Here is a 24,994-nt window from a genome sequence, read left to right as displayed (position 1 = left end):
GGGTGGTCTGGCTTGCACCGTGCCAGAGAGCGCCATGCTTGGGTTTGCCCACTGCCCTTGGGAGGGCAAGGGGGGTGGCTGGTAGCTGTGGTTGATGTGCTGCTTAACCTACTGATGGTACCGAAGGGAAGGGGGTTGAGTCCTGGCAATGCCAGAGCCACTGATGGTTTGGATCAGGGCCTCTGTTTTATCCAGAGCACCCCGGTTGGGAGAACTGGGTCAAACTTCACACGCAGCTGAGAGCACCCAGTGGGGTGGGCTTTGCAGAGAAGTTTGGGGCCACTGTTTTCTTTAAAAGGAGCAAATAACTCATGCAACAGCAGGCCCATTGGATTCATGCTTCCCAAGCCCAACCCTGCACGCTACTAAGTCAGAACACAATGCTCAGCCCCAGGCCTGCGGGCTCCTGCCAACGGGGCTAGCACGCAGCCTCTCCTAAGGGCCTGCAGCATTGCAGCTGCGGCTTTGCACGCAGGCATGCGCGTTGTCGCCCATTGGGGACGACTTCTGACCAGCATCCCGGTCATAAGCCCCAAAGGAGCCGGCGGCATTTTGCACTGGTCAGCGTGGAGCTGGAACAGCCCACCCCGCCCAGGCCAATGGGTTGGCAGTGATGTGCCGCATGCATCGCTCCCCTCCTCGGGGGCGCTCGGCAATGCATGGCACCGTGGCAGGCTGTGTGTGCTGCACTCGGCCTCTCAGCTGTGTTTCCCCTTCCCCCTCCCTCTCTTTTTTGGCTTGCGCTGCCTGTTTGTTATTGTAGTTTGGGCCCCGTGCCAGCGCCTGGCTCGCGGCCAGCTTTGCGGGTACAGTATGTACAGTGAACGTTGAGCCAAGTTTGTCATCATGCAAGATTAATTTTTTTTTTTCTAATCTGGTGAGGGGGTGGGGTGGGAGGACGCTAGGAAAGAGCTGCTCTCATGCTCGAAAACAGCCGCATTAAATTCCAACGCTGTTATTTATTAAAGCAGGAGACCTTTGCACCTTTTCCTCCCCGGCCCACGGTGCAGCCAGCCCATCCGGGATCGGCACCGCGAGGTCATCTTCCCAGCCCCTCGCATGCGAAAATGATGCTCCTAAATCAGTTTTCATTGCATCTAAATTGACAATTTGTTTAATTAGAAGCTTGCCCTGTAGGAAGCCCTTCCAGCATGATGCCTAGGCTTATTTTATTTTATTTTTTTTTCCCCCTTCCCCTTCTCCCTTTAAGGTCTTAAATGCCGGTGGCAGTAAATGTTCAGTTTAATTGAAGTTTTCATTTCAGTTTGAATGTGTTTAACTAATCAAGTGTTTATGAGAGATACCTGATGATAAAGATGAGTTTAAATTAACAAACAGTAAACTCGCAAATTAGCTAATGAGATGGATCTGGCCAGTCCCAGCTCAGTGGCTGCTATGGAGGTCATTGCTCTGCGCGGAGATCCATGAGTGGGGCTGGGCAGGAGTGGGGTGAGAATTAAATCGATGCTGGTTTTACAATGTGAAGTTTGGTGCAAGAACCAAGGCTGGCTCCTCTGGCAGCACCTGTTGTCACATCTCGTGGTGCACGGGAGGGAATGAGGGAGGCTCCAGAGAGTGCAAGCCAATATTGGGGGAAGGAAAAAAAACAAAGAAACTGAGGCGGCTGTTGGGAAGAAGATGAACTTCCTCCTATTTCAGGGTCTCTGGGGTGGTGGCAGACTGCAGGGACCCAGTCCTTGGCTGATGCAAGCAGAGCTGGCCCTCTTGCGCCCTGGTCTCCACTTTTGAATCATTGAGTTAACTGGGGTGGGGTTAGGGTTAGGGTCACAGGGCTGTTGGCTCTCCTGATGTTATGGCAAGTCCTGCAATACCTGGTGCTTTTCTGAAAGCCCTGCCTGTCTGCTGGAGCCAGGTTATAACTTAAGGAGCTCCGTCTTGGGGGGGTTTTCCCCCAAAAGGCCATTTTATAACCACCGTGTTGTGAAGAAAAGGTTGAAAACGCAGTTCCTGAGTGCTCTGATACAAGAACCAAAGGAGTTCTGTGTTGCTAGTACTGCCTGGTTTGTTAGCTAATCTCCTGCTTTGCTGGAGCCTGACTTGCAGGTTTTGGAAAGCTCGGGACGCGCACTGTCAAGTGCCTGTGACTCGCATCTTCATTTCTGCTGAGGACCCCGGATCGAAAAATGGAAGTCCCACCGTGTCCTTTATGAATGGAGCGCTTCTTTCTTTTCAGTCCAGTTATCTGCTTATGCTTTTGATGCAGTCTTCCTTCTAGCATCCAGCCCGTTACACCCCATGTCCCTCCCTGTTGGGCTCATGAAGTGCTGAAACTCTGCCACAAGATAGAGGCTTGATGCATGAATCACCCAGGCGTGTGCCCCACAGGTCAGTCTGATGTCCCAGTAGACCCTTCTTTGCTTTTCAGTTTGTGTCACTTGGACGGCACACTCTCTGACGCGGTATACTCCTGCGGGAGCGGGCAGCACCCAGCGTCCAGCAGGGTCGCAGGCAGGTAGGCCGGCAGTGCTAAAATGCACATCTGGAGGTAGGCACCATTGCAAGATGTGAGACCCCGCAGTGAGATAGTGAGGGAAAAACACTGTCCTCCCAGAAAGCAGAGGGGAGTTTCTTTCGCGTGTCAAAGAGTTGCTTTTGCATGTCAGAGCATACGTGGGTGTGCGTTCTCAGGGATGCTCACGCCACGCGTGCGAGTCACATCGGTGTATGTCGTGGTTATAAAACTGCAAACCGAGCCGTGCTCTTAATTCTGTGGTCAGGGTGTTCTGGCAAAGGTAACTCAGCAGTATCAGTTACCGTTGGTTTTTAAGGTAAAAAACGTGGCAAAAGCCAAGTGTTTCAGTTTGCGCTGAACCAACCGAGCACTAAAAGAGTCATAAGCGTGCACGATGTGGCTGCCTCCAGGTTGCTCTTGTCATTAAAGCTTCTTGAGGCACGCCTGCAAACTTTGCAGATCAAGGAGGCGTCTCCTCTCCCCCACCCCTTCCTGGGTGATCGGCTCCTGCAGCTTCCAGGCTCCACGGCCTCAACCATCGGTGGTTTTCTCTGAACCAACAGGTGCATCTGCAGCTGGCTGCAGGCACGAGCTCGCTGGGTTTTGTTTTAAGTGGGCTGCGGCAGCCTGGATCCAAAACACCTTCTCTGCATAGCTGGGCTGGAGTCACCAGAGCGCCAGCTCGCCACTTGGGTTTTCACCTTCCTCCCGTCCAGCCCATAGCAGGGCCCTGGTCCTTTTAGAGGACTATGTCCATGGCAAGTCTTGGCCTTCCAGCTTCAGCTCTTGTTGCTTTATGGTTTGGGAATTTAGCCCGCTGCAGAATGGAGGAAGGGGCCTATTTGCAGCCCTCTCTGTTCCTATCCTGTGTCTTATCTGTGCAGACATCCCTCAGGGACTTGCTCACTTCAAAAGAGTTACCAGGAGTTAAAACCAGAAATTGTGTCACCTGACACCTATCTTATAGTGCGTGTGTGCACACATGAATGACACTCATGCTAGTTCACCCCGCCAGTCCCCGTGCCACTCCGCCCAGAGCTGCGTGCCCTCGTGCAGTGACTTTCCGGATGGTCTGGGGGTCTGTGCCAGTGTTGGTAAGGCCATGCTGATAGTCTCAGTGTTATGTTAACACCTAAGTCGGGGCTGTGTGATAGCTTGATTCCCTTGTGCGGCTAAGCAGGTCAGGTAGGCTGACGCCGTACCGGTTGGCAGAATGCATTAAAAAGTCGAGCGCTGGCTTTCGTGGAGGGCGTGCTCTTGAATTCAGTCTCTCCGACCCAGCCTGGGGAGCTGTGTTTGGGGTCAGATCATGGTGACTAATGACCCGGCTGTGGCAAGGCATGGAGAGGCCTCATCCTGCTCTCCAACCTGCAGAAAACGTGCCTAGGGGAGGCTGCTGAGCGTGCAGCCGTGCTCATCTGGGAGCGAAGGCAGCGCTGCCCGTCTCCTGGTCCTCACACTCCAAATCCTCCCCGTGGTCTCCAGTGCCACGGCCGGCACCGTGACTCCACAGCGTCTTGCAGTCAAGCAGCATGCGAATTGTGCCCGGTGCAGGGGCTGGAGGGACCGTCATGCTCCTTGTGCCGTCCTTTGAGGGCAGCCAGAATCTGATCCCAAGCTGTTAGCCAGTTGCTCTGGCTGTAAGGGTTGGGGTGGATGGAGGGGATGTCCACTTGTCATCAAGGAAGGGAAAAATTCAAGCAGGGGCTTAGAAGGCTTCTGAGGACATGTGGCCCTTGGAAACATGCTGTGGGGGTAAGGAGGGGTGCCGAAGTCGGGGGAAGCTCCAGGGTCTGCTCCTGCCAGCGCGCCGCCACGGCTCCGACACATGAAGGGCTCTGACACCTGAAATGGAGAGGCCGTCTCTTCTTTCCTCCTGTCTGTTGTATAATCTGCATGACATGAAGGCAAGGTGAAGCGGGCTCTCTGACTTCAGCTGCTTGTGTGACAAGAATAAAGGAGCATCCTGACAGCTGAAACATGGCAGGAGCAAAAAAAAATAAATAAAAATGCTGCAACAAAAGCAGCGGCAAAAACGCATGGAGCAAAGATGCCCGAGGTTCACCAGCCATCCCCTCTCCCTGACCATTTCGCTGTGCGGTCTCCAGCCCGTCCATCTCCCCCCTTGCTGCTGGCACATTCCCACCCTGGCCGAGTGTTTTTCAGGGACCGGCTTTATCTGGCCAAGATCTAAAGCTGCGACTAATTCATTTGCTACCTATCGCTAATGAATGTAAACTTTTCCTTCCTCTTCATGTTCTGCGGTTATCTCCTTATTAAGCGTTGAGCTATGGAAGATGTCATATCGCCGAGCGCCTGAGATGGAGCAGATAGTTCGAATGTTTTGGAAGGATGGTGCCTCCCTCTCTGCTGCATGTATTGTCGTTATAATTAATATTACTGTTTGCCTGCATTGATGTAAAATGAAGAAGAAAGGGAAGCACTGAGATTCTTTGGGGATATTTTGCCTGCTCCCCCCCCCCCTTGAATTTTGGCTGGTATCCCAAACTTATTCCCAGAGTGATGTCATCGGCTTGCCGGCAGGTCTGGATGTTCTGCCAGCATTCCAGAGAGTTTATGATCATTCGCAGATGTGCATCCAAGAACACACTGTACCCAAAGCAGAAATTAATGCAGGCTTGACTGCTGCCCAACCCTCATACACAGGAGAGAGGAAAAAAGAAAACAAAAACTGTTTAATGCTGTTTATAAATTATACACTGGCTGATGAAAAATACATTTCTCCCCCCCCCCACCCTTTTCTTTTCTGCCTCAAGAGTCTAAGCTGAGACTAGAAGAATATGGTTTGCTTTTTAGCTCCTGTTTTGGCTGGAATCCTAGACCCTGCTGCTGATCCAGAGCCAGGGTATTTTTCCCTTTTTTACCTGATGAAATATATTTATTTTTCAGCAGTCGCTGCCGCTTTCCCTCTCTCTTCTCTTTTGGATGCTTTTTGTTATTCAAGGTGTTTCTGCTAAGCATTATGCATAGACTGTAATGCCAGGACCCATTACACCATAGCGCTCTCTGTAGCAAATAAATCTTATGCACATCTGTCTACATTAATACTGCTAAATATATGTGATCATCGCACTGTAACCCATTTTCTCTCAGGTTGCTCTTCATGCATGCGAGATGGGAAAGTTCTGAAAGTTCATTGCCGGGCGTTGCATCAGAAAATATTCCCTGCCCCTGCCCACTCGCCCCCCAGCCTCCTGAAATGAGGGGGATCAACGGGGTTCGGAGTCGGCAGCCGGGTTGGGGGTGAACCTGGGGGGGGGGATCAACCCCCTCTCCCCTGCACCCCGTGCGTCCTTCCCTCCGTGCCTCCCCACGTTGCACACGACCCATTTACATGGCTTTTGTGTTTTTTAATACTGCTAATGTTTATCATTTGCCCAACAGGCTTGACAGATTTTGTTTCCTGTAGAGCATCGCGGCTTTAAAGCCCCCTTGTTGCTAAGTAGCAGCCTCCCTGTACTGTAATGGGCTGATTTTGTATTCCGTTCAGCACTGTATCTTATTTTTGTATGCAAGACAAAGTGTTTTGATGGAGGACGATTGCAGAAGTGTCTGGAGGCTGTTTGGAGTTTTATGGGCTGTACAGTACACTGTGTGCTTTCTGAACAGAACACAGGCTGTTGAATTTTGGATTGGATTTGTCATTTTTTCCCCTCTGAGAGGAGGCTGTCAGATAGAACATTACTTTAAGGGTGGAGGAAAAGTGGAAATTATGTAATAACCTCTTTTTTTTGTTATTATTATTATTATTGGTTTATTTTTTTGTGCTAAACTGAAATTATTATTATTATTATTCTTTTTTTTTTTTTTAATCCTAAACCATTCCCCTTTACCCACCATCCACCCCCTTCCCAGGCAGCCTCTGAGTATGTGGAGCAAGCTAACGAAGTTCACGTAGTCAGTCCTTGGTCGAATCCCTCTGTGTTTTAGTGAGGCTGGCATCTAAAAGAAAAGACTTTCTCCCTCCTGGTCCGGCTTCTTCTTTAAATGGCTCGCAGGATGGGTTGGGAAGGATTTGTCCGGAGGATGGAAACTGCAGGGCTGAATTCCTGGCAGGCACCTGTCTCCCCACGAGCTTTTAACCTTTCATGTTTCTGACCGTGAAGGGCAGGGAAGCTGAGAGCTGAAGCCCTGTCAGGGGTGACACCGGACATGCTTAACACCGTCAGCTGCATTGCTAAAATGGCAGGCAGGGCTAAGCACATGCCAAGCCAAGCAGAGGGCAGCGGGAGCAGCCAAGCTCCCTCCATTCTGACCTTCACCTTGGTGCTGGGTGGAGGACTCGGGCGCTGGCGACGTGGCACAGACGTGCTGCAGTGCCTGGGGACGGGGACAAAGTCCCTTGGGCAGAATTGGCTGCCTTAGCTCCGGGAGAAGGGTCTCGCGTGCCTTGGCTGTCGCTCGCATTGAGATCTGCGTTCTTCAGAGGGCCCGGAGTATCCTAACGAATGGTTCCCCGACCATTTAGGGGTCTCCTTTTCTCTTGTTAACCTCTCTCAGAATTGAGCTGTGAGGATGCGATGTAACGTATGTCCCTGTTTGCCTGGCTTTTGCAGGATAACTGTGGCAGCCAAAGGGTCACCTCTTACAGGCTCCAGTTACTCGTTTCGTTAAAAAGGAAACCCCTCTTCCTAGTTCAGAAGCAACTCAGTTAGATGGAGGAACATCCTGGGGGAGCTTTTTTAAAGAGATGATCCAGTGCATATTTTGAATGCATTGGATACAAGAGAGAGCTGTACACTTTTGGTTACTGCCTACTGCACAGGGGAGGAAACCATTTGGAAATGAGCTGGGTCAAATACTTTCCCCAAATTGCTACCTCCCTGCCATCGTCTTCTCATCTTTAGGGGTTGGGAAGTTAGTAACTCTGCAAAGACAGAGGTTCACAAAGGAGCATTAAGCCTTTCCTGCAGGGTTTCTGGCTCCAGTCCACCACACTGAGCAAGTCCCGTGGAGAGGACATCTCTGATTCTGCAGACTGCTTTCACCTTGGCCTTAAAATCAGTGGTCTTCACTTGGGGTAAATCTAGAGCAAGACCTGAATCAAGCCCAATGTGACGTAGGTGAGCAACCAGCAGCATTGATGCTCAGGACTGGACTGAGAATGGGGGGAACTGTCTTGCTCTTGGAGACATTTCTGACCACTTTAAGAGGGCTTTGTCTTAGTGACTGCTAATGCTTACAACCCGCTTCTCCCCGAAAACGCAGCGGTTGTTTTCTAGCTATGGCCAGGAGAGTCAGCAGGACCCTTTCTGGGTGTCTGCGGAAGGAAATGATTTGCAAAATGAAGCAGCAGAGTGCATCTTGGGGTTGTGGGTCCCCGCGAAGAGCTCTCCCCAGCAAAGGGGCCCTCGGCGTTCTTTGCGGCCGGGGAGAGAAGATGCATCGGTGGGAAATGAGCCGATCCGTGCCAAAGACCTTCTGCAGAAGAGAAGAAAATCAAATGAAAATGCCCGAGACGCGGGAGCCCGTCAGGATCTCCGGCTGCGAAGCGTGCCATTGCTTGGGGCAATGAGAGAGCATCCAGGAAACGTGCCCCAGTCACCCCCCCCCCCCCCCCCAACCTCTCCGCACAGGAAGGTTATTATCCAGGCTCCCTTTATGCGAACCGTTCGGGAGGCTTTAACAATTGTCTAAACATCTATAATAACTTGCTACGGATCTAATTGTGCGGAACCAAAAGCGCTACCACTGTACAAGGCTATTTGTGAGGAGGCTCGAAATCTATATATATGGTGCAGAGGGAGGGCTGTGTAGGTTTTTAATTGAGGCAGGGCTGGGGATGAGAGAGGAGCCACGGGCTTTTGGGGTCTTTTGTTTTTTTTGTGTGGTTTTTCTTTTTTCTTTATGATTATTTATTTATTTGCCCAAACGAGGATGCGGCGCCCTGCCGTCGAAGCTGGATGCCGCTTGTCCTTTTCCTGACGATCCTTCCCACCTTATGGGAGTGAAGAAGAGCATTTAGGCTGATTTGAAATGCATGAGCCAGTCAACCAGATTGTCCCAAAGATAATAGTTGATGTTTATAAACCTGCTTTAAACCACATAAACCATTATGATTATGCAGGAAACGGAATTCAACAAACTTGACTCGAGAAGGAGGGAGGCTCTGCGCCGGGTGGGGGCTGCTCTCGTATCCCGGGCATTTTGTACAATGAGGTTTACATGAAAGCTGAAAATTGTTCCTTTGCTTTAATAGCACAGCACAGACCATTACCTTCCAGATTTAAAAATGAAATGAGCTCATCATATTTGGTGACTTACACTGACATTCATGCTCGATTTAGAAGCCTGCCTTTACCTTTCAAAAACCTGTGCTTTTCTTTTTTACATATATATTCAATTAGTACATTTTTTTTCCTGGTATGTTTTTAAAATAAAAAAAATAAAAATCTCTTGCCTTTCCTTAAACCTCAAAACCTGGGGTTTTTTTTGTTTATTTGGGGGGTTTTTTGGGGGGGGGGGTTATCTTTGTGGCCCTTTTCCTTTATAACTTCAAATGCTGGAGATTTTCATAACTGTCTCTTCCATTTGGGTGAAATAGGGGAGAAGGGAAAAAATAATAATAATAATAATAATAAAGCAGCTTTATGTGGGCAAAAGAAGAAAACAAGAGAATGGGGTAGAGAACAGGCTAAATTTAAAATTGTAATTGGCTGACTTCCACAGGCTTGCGGGTGTTTTAATGACTCATAATAACTTCATTTAAAACCAGCTGAGCAGAAAATAGATTGGAGAGGAGCCTCAGGCCATTATGGATTTGTTTTTTTTTTTGGTTGTTTTTTTTTGGATTTTTTTTTTTGACAAGCTCTGTTTTCGGCAGCCAGGAAGGCACTCAGAGGACTTGGCTGTTTTTTCTCTCTTAGAGTTGGTGGTCTGCCCAAGAGAGATTGTATAGAAACCAGTTGTTTTGGGGTTTTTTTCTGGTTTTTTTTTTTTTTTTTTAACTGATTAAAAATAGATGCCTTGAGGTATTATTTTAGCATCACTGTGGGGTTTTTTTTCTTTGCACTTTTGATGTGGTAAATGGAACATAAATAAAATTGTTTTTGAAATTACTGAATTAATTAGGTAGTAAAGCGACGACAACGCATAAATTTACTTGGCGATTTTTTATTTTTTTTAAATCCATATTTTTCTCTTTCTCCCTACCCTCTTGTCAATTACTGCACTTAAATAATATATAATCCACAGTTTTTTTCTATTAATCCCCTGTGTTTTCAGGGTGGAATATCGTTATTGTAAGTGAAATCCTGGCTGGATCGCTTCGGAAAATGCAAGTTATGAAAATACAGTCGGAAGAGGACCTGATGTTCATTTAGTCCCTTTCTGGCTCCCTATACTAGATGCAAGGTTGGGCCAATAGTTGTTATTCCTTCTCTTATTTTAAAGGGAGCGGGCTTATATGTGCACTGGAGGAGTGCGGTTTTTGGATGCTTGCTCACCCCCATGTTTTAGACCCCGCTGTAGCATAGGATTAAAGTGGTGTGCCCGCAGGGCAGTCGGGGTTAGTGATAAAAGTGGATCTTTGAGGCCTTTTAGCAGGAAAGGAAATGGGTCTTTGCAGCTGTGGCACGTCCCAAACAGCCCAGCCAAGCCTGCAGCTTTCCCCGGTCAGGGCAAAGAGGTTCCCCATTTTACTTCCCAGCAGCATCCGTTGCTATTATTGAAGACACCGCTGGGCCCAGTTTCTGTAGCAGTGCAAGGACTTTTTAGCTGTGCTAAATATGCTTTCAGGGGTGTCCGTTTAAGGGGGCCTGTGGTCTGCAGCCACATTGGGAGCTGGGCCTCAGTGCCCTGTTGCAACACGGAGCAGGAGTCCCACAATTCGGCGCTGCTTTTGGCGCTCTTGTGAGATGGACCTTTGCATGCGCTGTCCCCTCCCCACCGTTTATCTGGAAATAATAAAGCCCTTTACCGCTGTGCAGATGAGCCCAGGTGAACCTGGTGACCGAGGGTGAAGATGGTGACTGCACACAGCTGATCAGATGGTTGGTTTTCTCCAGGGGGTGGTGCAAATCCTCCTGACAAATCTCTTCAGCGGCTTCCCCTGGACTCTGGGATGAGCTACAAGGCTGGCCTGATGATGATGATGTCAAGAAATTGGGGCAGGTTTCCATTCTTTCCAGTCCAGGCTGCTGGGGAAGTCCTGATCATTAATGCAAAGATGTTTGGTAATAAGGAGTGCGGGTTTGTCCCTGCAAAGAGCTTGAGATGCTAGGGGTTGGCCCTTGCTTTGGGTGCCCAGGAGTCCTGGGTTCAAATCGTGGGTGCCTCCTATGATGGTAGGCAGACAAGGTTCCTTGGGCGAATTTGATATCTTTTATTAGACCAACCCAAATAGTTGGAGAATAGTTATTAAGCAAGCTTTTGAGTTCAAAACCCCATCCTATGATGGTAGTTATTTTTGCTGGGTGAAATGGCATGGCCTGGTATGCTGGGAGTTGGATGAAGCCAGAGATTATAACTGTCCCTTGTCCCACACACCTTCAAGGCACAGTTTCCTTACTGAAGAGGCTTGTTCTGCAGGAAAGTCCTGCCAGACATGGCTGTGGCTTCACAGGTAATGCTGCATCATATCAGACAGTGGCAGCCACTCTGTGGCCATCTGTTTTCCCCATGAAGGAAAGTAAATGCCCCTTGAGAGAAGAAGCCTCATTTCCCAAGCTGGGAGCAGAAGACCTCAGCAGCCACTGAGACATCTCATTGCAAAAAAGGGGAAATCACAAGACAGAGCAGCTCAGCCTTGGGTGTTCTCCTGAAATAATAGGTGTTTCTTCTGGGGCATCTCCCATCATGTCTAGAAGAAGCAAGTTGGCTGCCTGTGGACCTCCCGGCGTCATCACGGTGTGGGGTGGTCGCACCTTGCTTTGTGTGCAGTGTGCCTGCAGCTGGGCCAGGCTGATTGATACCGTGGCACTTGCCCAGGAAGAGCTTGGACAGCTCCTTGGTCAGTGCGTAGAGTTGGGGAGAGGGACACGGTCGCTTGAGGGCAGGCAGTTGGGGTTTTTACAGGCTTCCTGATGACGCGGCTCACTCCTCTGGGTGGTTCGGGTAGGTTCCTTAGAGCTACCTCTCGTGTTCACCCTCCAAACGCACAGTCGTTCTTTGCCAACTTGAGCAAATTTGTGGGCCTGCAGCCTCACAGCTGGAGCATTTGAAAGCCAACTGCTATGGATAGTCCAGTGCAAACTTTTCTTGAACTTGGTGGAAATGAGAGCTGGCATAATTCCCTCCTGCTTCCACCCAAATAGCTTGGAGGGGCAACAAAGATGTGTGCAGGCACTATTATGCCTGGACTCTTAATGGATGCATGCAGGGACCGTTATGCCTGCAGCATGATAGACCATTATATGGAGATACTGTTTGATGTAGCACTGGAACAGGTGACCCAGAGAGGTGGCAGACTCTCCATCCTTGGAGGTGTTTAAGACCCGGTTCGACAAGACCTTGGATGGGATGACAGAGCTGGGGTTGGCCTTGCTTTGAGCAGGAGATTGGGTGAGATGAGACCTTCTGAGGTTCCTTCCAGCCCAAATTTTCTATGATTCTGCATCTCTCACAGTATATAGACTGGCACCCTGTTGCCTTGATGGGGAGTCCAGTTCTGCTGAAGCATTTACCTTTCCCATGTAACTGCCAGCAGAATGGTTTGCAAGTCAGGGCAGAATATTTTCTGTCATCACCCAAATACCTTGCAGTCCCTTTTGCAGACCTATTATTGTGGCAGGAAGACGATCCCTTTGCACACGGGGGTGGCTTCTGCGAGACTGCACTTCCCCCCTGGCTTCTGTGGATAAAACTGGCACCCCTTCATCTGGGAACATGCAGCTTTTTATATATTTTTAAATCCTTCTCTCCACTTTCCCCTTGTCATCTTGTCTTTCTCTTCACCACCATCCCCATAAAAGTTTATCACAGTCAGGGATGGTTAAATGGGTGCAGGAAAGCAGCGTTTTAGTAAATTGTAAAATTAGTTAGTTTGGGAAGTTAATGAGGCATTCCTTGTCTGCCTTTGTAAGAAAGGCAGGTTTACGAAGGTATTTGAGCACCTAAGGAGTGGACTTGGAGCTTTTAAAGGTGACGGGGCCATTTAAAAAAATCCCTGTTTGAACAGTTGTGCTTGGTCTGTCCTCCCGATAACACGCTTGCCTCTATACGAAGTTTCGTGGAAAGGGGGTGGTGGCAGAGTGCACTTAAACCACGGCGTTTATGAGGTGGGAAGAATCGGTTTCTTCCTCATGTTGTATTTGGAGAACGTAGACACGGGGCTCGATGCTTTACAATGGGGAGCAGCAAAGGCATCAGGGGGAAGGCTTCCAGCATAGCACTTCCAACGCCCACCGCTCTCCGCAGAGAAGCCTTTCTGGTTTCCACCATTGATCCGAGTGTCATTTTAGTTGTCAGATAGATTTTAATGCTTGGGACCTGATACGGTAAAGCAGGGAGGTGCGTGGACCTCTCGCCCGGCCTAACAAAAAAAAAAGCAAAAGAAAGACAAGCGCAGACAGTTAGTGCGGTAGGCAAAACTCCTGTCCCGTAAGTGATGCTTCAGACTATAACTGAATATATATATTATTTTTAATGGACAGCATCATCACGGGGTCCGTCAGGCAACACCTCAGTTGCGGTGGAAGGGAGGGAAGAATCAAAGCTCTGAAGCAGCCAGGGAGTCTAACATCCATGCCTGAGCCACAATTAAGGCTTCAGGAACACCAAAGGCAAGCAAACGAGTGTCATTTTTAACCAGTTTAGAACATTTTACTACTTCCTAACATCAGAAGTGTTAAAACTGGAGAGCCTATTTCTTGTCCTCAATAAAGTAATTAAACTGAATGGGTGTTGGGAAGTATTATTAGGTTGATAGTGACTAAAAATAGAAAAGCTCTGTTTTCAGATCAGCGGAGGCTTTCTGAAGGCTTAGAGCTATCCCGGCGGTGTCACTTAACCGGGACCTTTCAGCTGCGTCTGTGGGACTCGGGATATTTTACAGAAGATATAGTCAAACGATAAGGCTTGCTGCTTGCTTTATTCTAAAGTAAGACTTGAACCAGACAGCTGGCAGCTGATCAATTGTCTCTGCATATTGCAGTGTAAATGCCCAGGGGAGTCTGAAAGAATCTATCCTTTCTTTTAAATGAATTAAAAATAGTGAGGGCGCTGGGAGTGACTTTCTTGGGCATCCTTGCTTTCTTAGGCAGAAACCCACCGTGGCTTTCATCATCTTGGTTTGCTGGTTCTGGAAGGTCCAGTCCACCATATCCTTGATGTGGGTAATTCTGCCAAGCTCTTTTGGGTTCCCTGGAGCAAACTGAGCACCTGGCCTATTCTGTCAGTGAGTCCATCCAGCAGGTCTGTAGCCTTTAGGAAGGATCCTTCCCCATGCAAAGGGGAGGACAAGGAATGAGGGGGCAGGCAGATTGGAAATACCAAGTTAGCATCTCGGTGCAAGTGGGTTACTTGCGTCAAGCGTCCCTTGAGAACCGGCGTGCATGAAGGATGCGTTGGACTCTCGGGCATGCGCCAGCTGTTTTAAAGAAAGAAATCCTGGTTCATGAGATGTGCATGTTTCCCTTAATAATACCAAGTGAGTTGCTGTCTTGTCCTATGGAGAGCTGCGTCGTTATGCAGGGAGAGGTGGTAGGAGGAAACTACTGCCCGTCTCTGCCAGATTAGCAACCGATTGAGGGGAACAGGCTGTGCACCCCTGTAGCATCCTTTGTGCTTGCAGGTACTTCATGCTCTGCTGGCGAGTACAGCAGATGGAGGTCTTTGAGTGCTGCTTCACGGGCTTGGTTCCCCAGAGGTTTTTTATGGGTGAAGGCTCTTCCATACTGTGTCATGGCTTTGTTGGACCCATTCCCGAGAGTCCAGCTCCCTTGCAGGGGGGAAAAATCTGCCCCATGTGAACCAAAGAAGTCTGGAAGAACAACAGCCCTCGCTGCAGGTAGAAGCAGGACATGGGCCCACTAGGGTCAGGGCTCACATCCACATCATGGTGTTTTGAAGTCATAGGAAGTTTTCCAGGCCAGACAAGCAGCAGCCACAAACTCTTCACTAGCAACCCAGGTAGCACTAGGAGCTTGGCTTACGCTCATTTTGGTTCACCTTGGTCATGTTCAAAGGACAGTAAAATTTCTGGGCTCTAGTAGTGCTTGATTTCCTCTGGGATAATTGCACCTTTTGAAGGTTTAAACCCTCCCTCGCCAATCCAGGGAGAAGCTATAGCTCTTCCCCAGTGATGTGGCAGCTACGCAGCACAAGTTGCTAGGCATGGTTCCCATAAAAGAGTAGCATTTGCACACAGTGGGATAAATGTTTTGATTGTCTTCATGACCCTCCTTTCTCTCTCCCTCGGAAGGAACCTGCTTGCAATAAGCAGAAGAAACCTGCTTACAATAAGCAAGCTGCCTATACGCGAGTCCACATGGGCTCTGCTTTCGTACTGAGGTCTTCCTAAGCTCTGCTTCCTGGCCAGCCAAAGACTGATGCTGCCAGCCCAGTTTCCATCTGACTTTTATGTCTCTGGCTTCCTACTCGTTGTTGCTTTGCCTGCTTCATCTAGAAGAGCTTTAGTCTTGCTCAACTGCTGCAATTGCCTGGGTCCAAGCCGATGTAGCCAGCGCCAGAAAATCCCCGGCTGCCAGGTCTCTGCAGGAGTTTGTCCATATGTGCTCGAGTGCAGTGTAAATCACCCGGCGCACTCTCAGCCAAGTGTGTGTTGTCCTCCCCTTTCCCTCTCCCCCCTCAGTTGGATCTCGGGCATGTTCGATAATTCCAGCTTGATCTTTTAGCCACATGCAGGTTAATCTCCTCTTTCCTACCCTCGGTGATTACAGTGGTTCTCCTGTAATTGCCTTTTGTAGAAGAGTCCGGGTGTCATCAGTGTGCAGAGGCTGTAGGACCTGCTTTGGGACCCTGATGGAAGCTGTTGCTCTTGTTCCTAGAGGTCCTTCAGGCGGTTCAGGGCTCCACTGTGCCAGGGGCTGTACAAACGTGAACCAGTCTGAATAGATGCGAGGAAGGGACGTGACAGACTGCCTGCTTTAGTTGCAAAGGACAGGTGGGTCCCGAGGCTTCCCAAATTTACCTTCTTTGCTCGTTTTGTTTTCCTTTTTGTCAGGATAAATCAGAATTTATTAAAGACGTTCCTTTGCAGCTGGCAGTCTGGTGGCCTGAAAGACAAGTGCGAGGGGGGAGAGACAGCATGTGAAACAAAGACCTGCTGGGAGGAAACTGGTGACGGTCTGGGTCTTAGAGCTACTAGCGGAAAACAAGGGGCAAGGGCCATCTTTGCCTTTTGGTATGCACAGCGCGGGCCCCGATCCCTGACTGCAGCGTCTGGTGCTAGCACAATGCAAACAAGAGGAGGTGGTGTCAAGGCTTTAGGTTTAAATCAACCCCTGTCTTAAATACAGTCTTTAAGCCAAGGGCCCTGGAGGTGGATTCAGTGTATGGACCTGGAAGCCTCCTATCTGGGCTGTCATGGGGGTGTCTGTGCTGGGTGCAACCCAGTGCTCAAACTCTGTCTACACATGCATTAATGCGCTTTAGTTAATGCACATTAAATCTAGTACTTGTGGGCATTTGTACACATGCACGTGCCACGGTGCTGGGCACATACATTTATATAAATGGCGAAACGCGTGTCAGCACTGAGAAAATGGCAGCCGTGCGTTTTTTAACTAAAACACATTGGATGTGTTTTAGTTCAAAAGAGCACCACGGCCATTGCCTGCGTGTTGACGTGCACTTCACTGTTTAGACAAATGCATGCGACACAGCACCGGGCACATGAGCCCTCATACTCCTCAGACTCGATTAATCGAGTCTGCTCCGACGCACTGGATTTCCGGCGCGTCAGAGCAGACAAAGGTACGGGTATAAATGCCTTCCATTGTGAGGTAGTAGGAAAATGCGCGTTAGCTGTCTTAATGTGCATTAACTGAATAACACCGTTTTTAAAGTGACGCTTAATGAACATTAGCCTATTTTAATGCGGATTAACTAAATAGTACTTTTTAAAAGTGACACTTAATGCGCACTAACCTGTGTTAATGCGGATTAACTAAATGACATGTTTTTTCTAAGTGCCGCTTTAATGCACATTCAAGTAGACTGTTGTGCACTACAGCACACATGGAGATGTGCCCACTTAGGAGTCTGTGGGAAGGCAGAGGGGACGTTGGCCTAGAGTTAGGAGGTCGAAGGGTTGTTCCTATTCCAATTTTATTAGTGATGCTCAAATGCTGAAGCAGGCTGGGTTTGGAAACATGCCTCAGAAACTTAGTAGTTCTTGGCTGTCTTCACATTTATTCCGGGTTTATTTCCACAGCCACCACTCTGTCTCCATAAGGGAGCAGAAGCTGCGTTGTAAATGGCCGGTCCTCCGTGGGTGGGAGCGGGCGTGCTGGCGGAGGACGCTGTTCTTTGAGGGGTGCAGTTAATTTCTCCTGGGCTGTAGAGAAGGGGCGATAAACCAGGTAGCTGTTTCCTAAGTTCAGGGTAAGGGAATGGCCCAGACAAGGGAGGAATGGGAACGATGAAGGTTTCCAGCCGCTCCGGACGGCAGCAATGACTGTGCAGAATCCGGCTGAATGGAAAAAGCAGCCTCTCCATTGTGTGTTTATGCCAAGCCTTTGCAGCAAGGACCTTTATTAGGCAGGGGCTATAAATTTCCTTGTACAAACAGAAATGTAAGGCTCTGAGACTTGTGTGCCAGTTACAAGGCATGCCCTCAGACACAGCTGACACTTGGCAGCACGTTACGTCCCATCCCGTTGGGAAGATCATCCAAAGATATCTATATACTGTAGTCAACAGAGTCCACTTGCTAAAAATACCACCCCCCCTTCTCCAAAATGTTGTTTACATTTTAATGGGCTAATAGTTTCTACGGGTGGTGTTAAAACAAAAAACAAAAAAAAAAAACCACGAGCTGCTGATGCATTGCTTTCAGATATGTCATGCTCCCTTTAATAAATATCTTGCTGTTGTTGTTTTTTTTTCTGAGCCCTGTTATAATAAGCTCAGATGTTGGATGACATTTTTCCTGGTGACTCACATAGTAAAATTAACCTTGAACTATTTACATATTCAATCACCGTATTCTCCGCATCTCCCCACCCCCTACATGTGTACATTACAGGAATCCTGGCTCGGTATCAGTTTTTGTTTTGTTGATTAAAAAAAAAATTCCCTGCCTGGAGTACACATCTACTTGAGTGCAAGAACACACAGTCCTGGCCTTTTGAAAATTGGCAGGCAGTGTACTGTTCCCTGACTGATAAGAGGTACTGTAAATAAAACTGTACAGCAGAGCCTGTTGTAAAATGCCCTATGTCTGTACTTATTGTTCTGACAGCTTATGCTTTTTTTGGGTATGCTGTTTTGGTACACGCTGTACTTCCTTATGTAACCAAGCATGCATATCTCATCAGAACATTCAAGATGTTTATTTTAAAATCTCAAGGAATTTTTGGCCCCCCTCCTCCCCTCCCCAGTAGATGCTGGCGAGCTCTTTTTTTTAAATTTTATTTTGTTGTTTTGCATTTTTAGTATTTGTCTGTGAGCTTCCCCCACCCCCTTGCCACGAGTTGGAGCTCACTTTTTTTTTTTTGCACATTACTGAATGGCATGTGGTTGTCACCGTGCCTGAATCCCACACCCACCGGGAGCAGTTTGGGGTTGCTTCGTACCACTTTGCAGAATTGGATGTTGAGCAAAGTTCAGACTTTTAAGTTTTGCAGACCCAGTTAGACAAAGCCTTGGCTGGGATGATGTAGTTGGGGCTGGTCCTGCTTGGAGCAGGGGGTTGGACTAGGTGTGACCTCCTGAGCTCCCTTCAACCCTCATTTTCTTTGATTCTGTGATACTTGCAGGGGGTTGCAAAGAGGAGAGAGCTGGACTGACCTCACTGGTGGCAGACGACAGGACAAGGAGTGGGCTCAAGTAGCAGCAAGGGAGGTTTAAGTTGGATATTAGGAACAACCTTCTCATTAGGAGGGTGATAAAGCACTGGACCAGGCTACCCAGAAAGGTGGTGGAGTCTCCATCCTTGGAGGTGTTGAAGACACAGTTAGACAAAGCCTTGGCTGGGATGATGTATTTGGGGCTGGTCCTGCTTGGAGCAGGGGGTTGCACTAGATGTGACCTCCTGAAGTCTCTTCAACGCTCATTTTCTGTGATTCTGTGACTTCCTAGCACAGTTTCTGTTTCCATCGTACCTCCGTAGCTGTTTGGTGATGTAGGGGTGGCATTTGGGTTGAGGAATCTGAGAGGCAGAGAGGTTGGGGCACGTACACGCAAGAGCATAATGCTAGCTGAGCCCAAACAGGGTCCCAGGGGCTTGTGTGAAGCAGGTGCAAATCACTTGGACCCTGTTTGGGCTCAGCTAGCATTACGGTCTTGTGCGTACGTGCCCCAACCTCTCTGCCTCTCAGATTCCCTTGGCCTCACTGCCTATACATCTGCCTGACCCAGTTCCTCCTGCCCCCGATGAAATGCAAAACTTCAACACGTCTCAACACTAGGGAAGAAACCATTGCGTCGGGAAAGTTTGTACAACTGTCAATGTTTTACCAGTGTCTAGGAGAAGCAGAAAACAATTTGAAAATGAATCAGTTCTGACCTATTTAACATGCTGGTCTGGCTGGGGTGGCACGCAGCAGGTCACCATAACCTCATGGGTTGCATTTCACGTCAGTGGGTTTGAAACCCTGGTGGAGATTCATTGCCCCAGCAAGTGTTGACGGTACGTTTCGTGCATTGGGTTTGGAAAGGGGATAAGTGACTAAGTCCCCATGACTTGAGTCACTGCAGGGCTTTTGCAGGTTGCACCCATTCTTATCAGAGGCAACATGTGGCGGCCTAGATCTATTTAACAATTCCTCCCTAGTCCCAAAACGTCTGAAGTCTCTAGCCAAACCTCTCTTTTTGTCACATGCTGAGCGGCTTCCTACAACAGGGTGCCTTGGCCTTTCCATTGTTGTTCATCTGTTATTTTTTCAGGAGTTTAGAGAAAACTAGATTGTATTTAGCTATATCTGAACTGGGAAGTGACATAGCATTGTTCATCCAAGAAGGTGACTTTTGCCTTAATGCAGAACACAGCAATGCAACAAAGTCTTCTCTGTATTGCAGGCTTCAGGGAAGTTAGAGACCTGTTCGAGCATAGAGTACATCCTCTCCTTTGAGTTCAGGATATAATCTTCCAGCAGAAGTTGCCATTATTTCCCTTGGCAATTCTGGATCCTCCTGGGCTTCGGTGGGAGTCCTGGGTGCCGAACGCTCTTGATTGCAGCTGGAAGGCCCAGCTACATCGCTAAAACCACGCACCTGTATGTGTAAGCCAGTGAAAGCAACCTTAACTAATCAACACGATGGCATGATTTTCAGGCTCCCTGAGAATTTCAGCCTCTCTGACTTCTCATGGACTTCAGTGACAGCTTTGAGTACTGACACCTTTGAAAACCAGGCCATCGGAGCTTCACGTTGCCTTTGCCGTGCGCACTTTCATTTTGTGCCATCCGCTCGCAGCAGGGGCTTGTTGATTGCCTGTACCAATTCATCTACTTTCTAGGTATAACAGGAAGCCGTCCCGGCCTGCGCTGAACTTGTTAGCACGCTTCCTCCCGTTGTATATTGCTGCCTCTAATGCAGCGCGGCCAGCCAGAAGAGCTTAGCTAGCAGAGAAGTGAGTCATTTCAGACTTGCACTCTGAGGCCCTGAAAATCAAATGCAGCATCCTTTAAAAAACACCACGCACCGCAAATTAGCAACTGCTTGGGGTAAAAGTGCAGGCTGCACGTTACTGCTGCTTAGAAAAAGTAAATGGCTTTAAATGAGCTGTCATGTGTTTGCAACCAGACTCTTCCAGCTTGGGCCTCAGAGATTTCAGCATTTGGCTATTCTCTGCATGGGCAGTACCGACCGGTAGGAACTGTCCTGGCCTTTGGGGTCAGTGATCTGGGAACAAAACATTCTCTGAGTAGGCTCTGGCATGATGGACTGTAATAGTTCTCAAATAGAAGTGACCTTTCTAATTATGCTGGTAATAGAGCCGTGTTTATTATTAAAGCAGTACTTTGTTGGGGAGGGGAGGGGGCAGCCGGCCTCATATCCTTGCTCATTCTCTTTATCGCCTTCCCCTTTGAACTGGTATTGTAGGTTTGGCCGGGAGTCAGATCCGTCGCATCTGTATTGTCCTCTGGTTCTCCTCCATAAAAGGAGCTCTTACGAAATAATCTGCCATCATATATGTATTTCTTGTAATTGCATGCGACTGAAAGGAGTGAGCCCTCATTGATGTCTTTCTGAATGTGTTACTGGCTACATGATGTCACTGTAAGGCTTTTTTTTACGGGGTGGGGGGAGACACAGCCATGTGGCTAATGCACACTTGAGTTGTTTTGAATGCAAACTTGACATCATACCGAAGGCAGCAGAGAACAACATATGCACAGTAAACAGGCAGACTGTCTTATTGATTAACAGATGAGACCTCTATTATCGATCAAAGCTTGGCGAGAAAATTTATCACTTTTAATTTCACTGCTGCCAAATATTTCTGCCTGTGAGCCAGCCGTTACTAAGACAATTTAAAGGCAAAGGAATTCTCTCTCTCTTTTTTTTTTTTTTTAATGGATCTCATGGCACCTCTTTCTGTTTCTGTACCTGCTTTTGTCTGCACCTTGCTCTCAAACCCTGTATTTGGAGGGGGGCAGGGCATGGAGAGGGTGTTTCTTGGACCCTGCCTGGAAGGGCAGGATGGAGATGAGAATCATTATCTGAATTCCTGGAAAAAAGCCACAGAGCAGTTTGATGTCTGAGGATGGGAACGCTTTCAAATGGAGCAGGGAAAGCTTTGTAGCTAAGGTACAGACAACAAGTGATGAAGCCCTTTTATTTTTTCCCCCCTCTTCCCTTCATACCATCTTGAAGGTTACTCTGTCATACTCTAATCCATGTTTAGTTTCTTACAGCAGATGAATCAAACTTCAAAATCTCACAAATGTGTTCACAGCTTTGTCCTAGCAGCATATGCTTAGAAGATTGTGTATATTGTTAATCTATTTTTATCTGCAAGTTACTTATCTGCTGTTAGACATCCTGTTTTTTTCTCATTTTAACTAGAGCCTCTGACCCAATACATGCAGCACATGCTGATAGCAATTTTCTAAGAATTCCCACAAATACCACATCTCTCTAATAGTCGTAGAAATATCTGTGCCTTTCACTAAATTGTGTTGTTTCTGCCACGTTGCTTATCAGATGGTGCCGCGTTCTTTCTTGCCTCCTCTCCTTTAGATAGTGGGACTCGAACTGCTGCAATTGGATGGGGGTGCAGGAAACCAATTAAAATGAGATCAGTTGCCGCTCTGATGGAAGTCATTGATGTCTAATGATTTTTTTTTTAAACAAACATTTAATTTCTTGTTGAAAAGCAGCTCTTCCGTTTTAAAAAGCAACGTCACATTAACCGCGCATTTGTTTTCCGACCCCTTTTTGAACAACGCGTTTTGGTTTTGGTCCTGCAACGCGCGTGCTTCCCGCACCTTGCTTCTGGGTAAAATAGGGCGTAGCTGGCTATGATGTGGAGCGTGAACTATTTTGTCCTTCTATCGAATGGGTTTCCCATTCTGCGAAGCAAGAGACCTTTTTTTTTTTTTTTTTTTTGATTATTTCCTGGGAATTATCCTAGTTTGTGTCATTTTTCACATTGATAGCACAAATTGGACCCATAGAGGATTGCTGTAGCATGTCCTCAAGAGTGGATAATTCCTGTTATCAGGTGCTGATTGGAACGCTGTTTTGGTTGGCGGTATTGGACACTGGCTGGTTTAAATTGGTCTCGTTTAAAGCAAAATCCCCATTAACAATTGCAGCTTTCTGAAGAGCCCAGTCCCTATTCTAGCCGGCACCCCAATGTTTGTGGGGCTCTTCCCTTCCCGCTGTAGAAGAAATGGCCTGCATTGTGCTGTCTCCTGTGCCAAAGGTGTTTCAAGATGGCATTTCCGTCGGAGCATCCGAAGTCGTCCCCTGTGACGGTACCTTTATAACATACTTTCTCTCTCTCTTTCTCTGTCTCCAGCGGGTGCCAAGGCGTTTGTCTGTGATCAGTGCGGTGCGCAGTTCTCAAAAGAAGATGCCCTGGAGGCCCACAGGCAGACACATACTGGTAGGTTGATTTTTTTTTTTGTTGTTTTAAACTTCTCCCCTCCCAAAGGTAGCTGCTGTCTGGATGAATTCCCCCCAGTGTCTTGTCCCCTCCGCCGTCTGACGGGAGCATGATCCATCCACCTGATGCTGACATTTAAGTCGTTCCCTCTTGCAAAGTGGGGCGCAGGGCCACAGCAGCCGCAAGCTTGTAAAGTGGCCACGCTGCTTCTGGTCCGAGGGCTGGTGCATGCAGGGCTGTTTGCTGGTAGCCAGTCCCGGGTGAAAGACGATGTAGATGACGCTGAAGGGAATCAGTCCTGCATTGGGATCCAGAAGAGGTGAGACCGAGCTCTGTTTTCTCCCAAGTAGCAAAACCAGTGTGTAGAGAGGGAGACTTCAAGTTTGATCTTGGTCCCTGGAGGCAAAATAATTCCCCAGATGTTTTGCCTGCATCTTATATGCCAGTCTGGGAATCTCCTAAAAGTTCCCCCTGAACAGTGCAAGTTGGATCCATCAGGGGGGCTGAGAGAAGTGACTCTGAGAGCTGTAGGTGCAGCAGAGACTCTCAAGATTGCCTGAGTCCACGTCCAGCAAGATGTGTGTCTCCATTGTGCTAATTTCTGGTGTCATCTTCCCTCTACGCTTGTGACTCTGCTCCCTAGACACAGCCCTCCCTCCCTGCTTTAGATTTCATTTCAGCTCCTGGAGCCCTTCTGGACTCTAGGTAGGTCGGGGGCTGAGAGGAAGAGGTCTCAGCCAAGCAGCAGTTCAGAAAAGAAGCCAGGCTCTTTAACTCAAGTCCAAAATCAGCTTGCTGACAAGGTGTTTAGTGGAAGCCTGGCTGCTGGAGATGCTGTAAAACTAGGAGCCATAGAGCAATGGGTATCGTGGTGCTGGGGACCAGTGTTCATTAGCTGGACCTGCACAGAGCCTGTATACATCTTGGGGAGATGTTCGGGGACTAAGCTAATGAGTTCTTCTGCTGTTCCTTAATTTGGAGCGTGTTTCTGCTTTAGGCCACAACCCAAGTGTGGCCTGTGAAAGTGGAAAACTCGCGTGTTTTTCCAGATGATCTTGAAGATCTGATGAAGGAGAAATGCATGTCATCTCCATGCCTAAGCTAAATACTTTCTGAACCATCAGATCGTATTTTCAGCTGTGCCCTCCAACATTCACATCGAAATTTGCTTGACAGCTGCTTTCGCTGGATGTGAAGCGATCTGCCAAAGATTTCTTGGGCACTCAACATTTAAAAAAAAGAAAAATCTCAGATGGTTTGAATGGAACCTAAGAAAAGGGGTCTGGGGCCACTGTCCCTGGGGAGCGGAGATCTTTCATGCAGTCAAGTCGGGACGGGGGAGCTCCTGTTTCGGTCTTTTAACCTGATAGCAAGTCCTGCCCCAGATCTGCTGTTCCATCCCATGCAGAACGTGTCTAGAAATCCACTACGGCATTATGTATACAGGCTATGAAAGGTTCATTTGCATAAGGAGTGACCTGAAGTGGCTGCCCAACTTCCTGTAAAATAATTTGAGTGCTTACATATACCTCCATCCCACAGACCACTGGGAAGAACCAGGGAAGCCAGAACAATGCTGGTCTTTGTAGGCTTCCTCCTGGTGAGCGCCGCACTCCTGTCCACAATATCTCTCTTCTTCAAAAAGGAAAGCGAAGGATGGCTATTTCTCACTTAGACCTTATGTGAGCTTGTGCTGCTCAGAGGTGCTATCACTGCCAAGGAAGTGGAAACAGGCAGGAAGCACTTATTATCTACATCAACTGTTGTCTTGTTGAACTTTCTCACCTGCTAGCAAACCCCCCCCCAAAAAACAAACCAAGAAGTGCGGAGGGTGTTGCAGTAATATGTGAGGAAGGGGGTATCGTTGTTTTTTCCTGCTGGGTCATATCTATCAGTACCCTTTCCCCAGACCTGAGAATAAAGAGGTTGAAGTAAAATGCTGTTGATAAACAACTGCACAATGTTGGTTGCTCAATCGCATTTCTCAGTTGTGGGTGAGGTTATCGACCTGCTTAATTCTGTTTGCCGAAACCAGGCATTCATAGTTTCATAGTCGGTCGGGTCAGAAGGGACCTGAGCAGATCATCAAGTCCAACCCCTGCCCCAGCAGGAAAGAGTACTGGGGTCATTCACAGATTATTATTCTTCCCACCCCCCCACTTAATGACTGAGTCGTTGGTATTTTGACCAAAGAGAATTATGATGTGGATGCAAAAATCAGATAAAATATTTAATAAGAAGGGTTGGTACACATTTTGATAGGTTACCAAGACTATCCAGCGGCTAAGATCACAAATAAGGATGTTACACGTACCTCGGTC

At 48.1% G+C, this 24,994-nt stretch overlaps 1 protein-coding gene across 1 annotated transcript in view; it reads left to right on the top strand.

Annotated features, from left to right (window-relative positions):
• The window catches only part of ZBTB16 (zinc finger and BTB domain containing 16), a 165,290-nt gene that overhangs the window by 82,037 nt on the left and 58,259 nt on the right, over positions 1 to 24,994 (top strand). Inside the window, exon 3 of the mRNA XM_014594827.3 lies at positions 22,587 to 22,673. Within this exon, the coding sequence (XP_014450313.1) occupies positions 22,587 to 22,673 (87 nt within the window). The remainder of the gene's footprint in view (positions 1 to 22,586; positions 22,674 to 24,994) is intronic.

Source organism: Alligator mississippiensis, chromosome 16 (genome assembly GCF_030867095.1).
Source record: "Alligator mississippiensis isolate rAllMis1 chromosome 16, rAllMis1, whole genome shotgun sequence".
Lineage (NCBI taxonomy): Eukaryota > Metazoa > Chordata > Crocodylia > Alligatoridae > Alligator > Alligator mississippiensis.
Note: the sequence above shows the minus strand (reverse complement) of the source record. Positions and strands in the feature narration are given on the sequence as shown.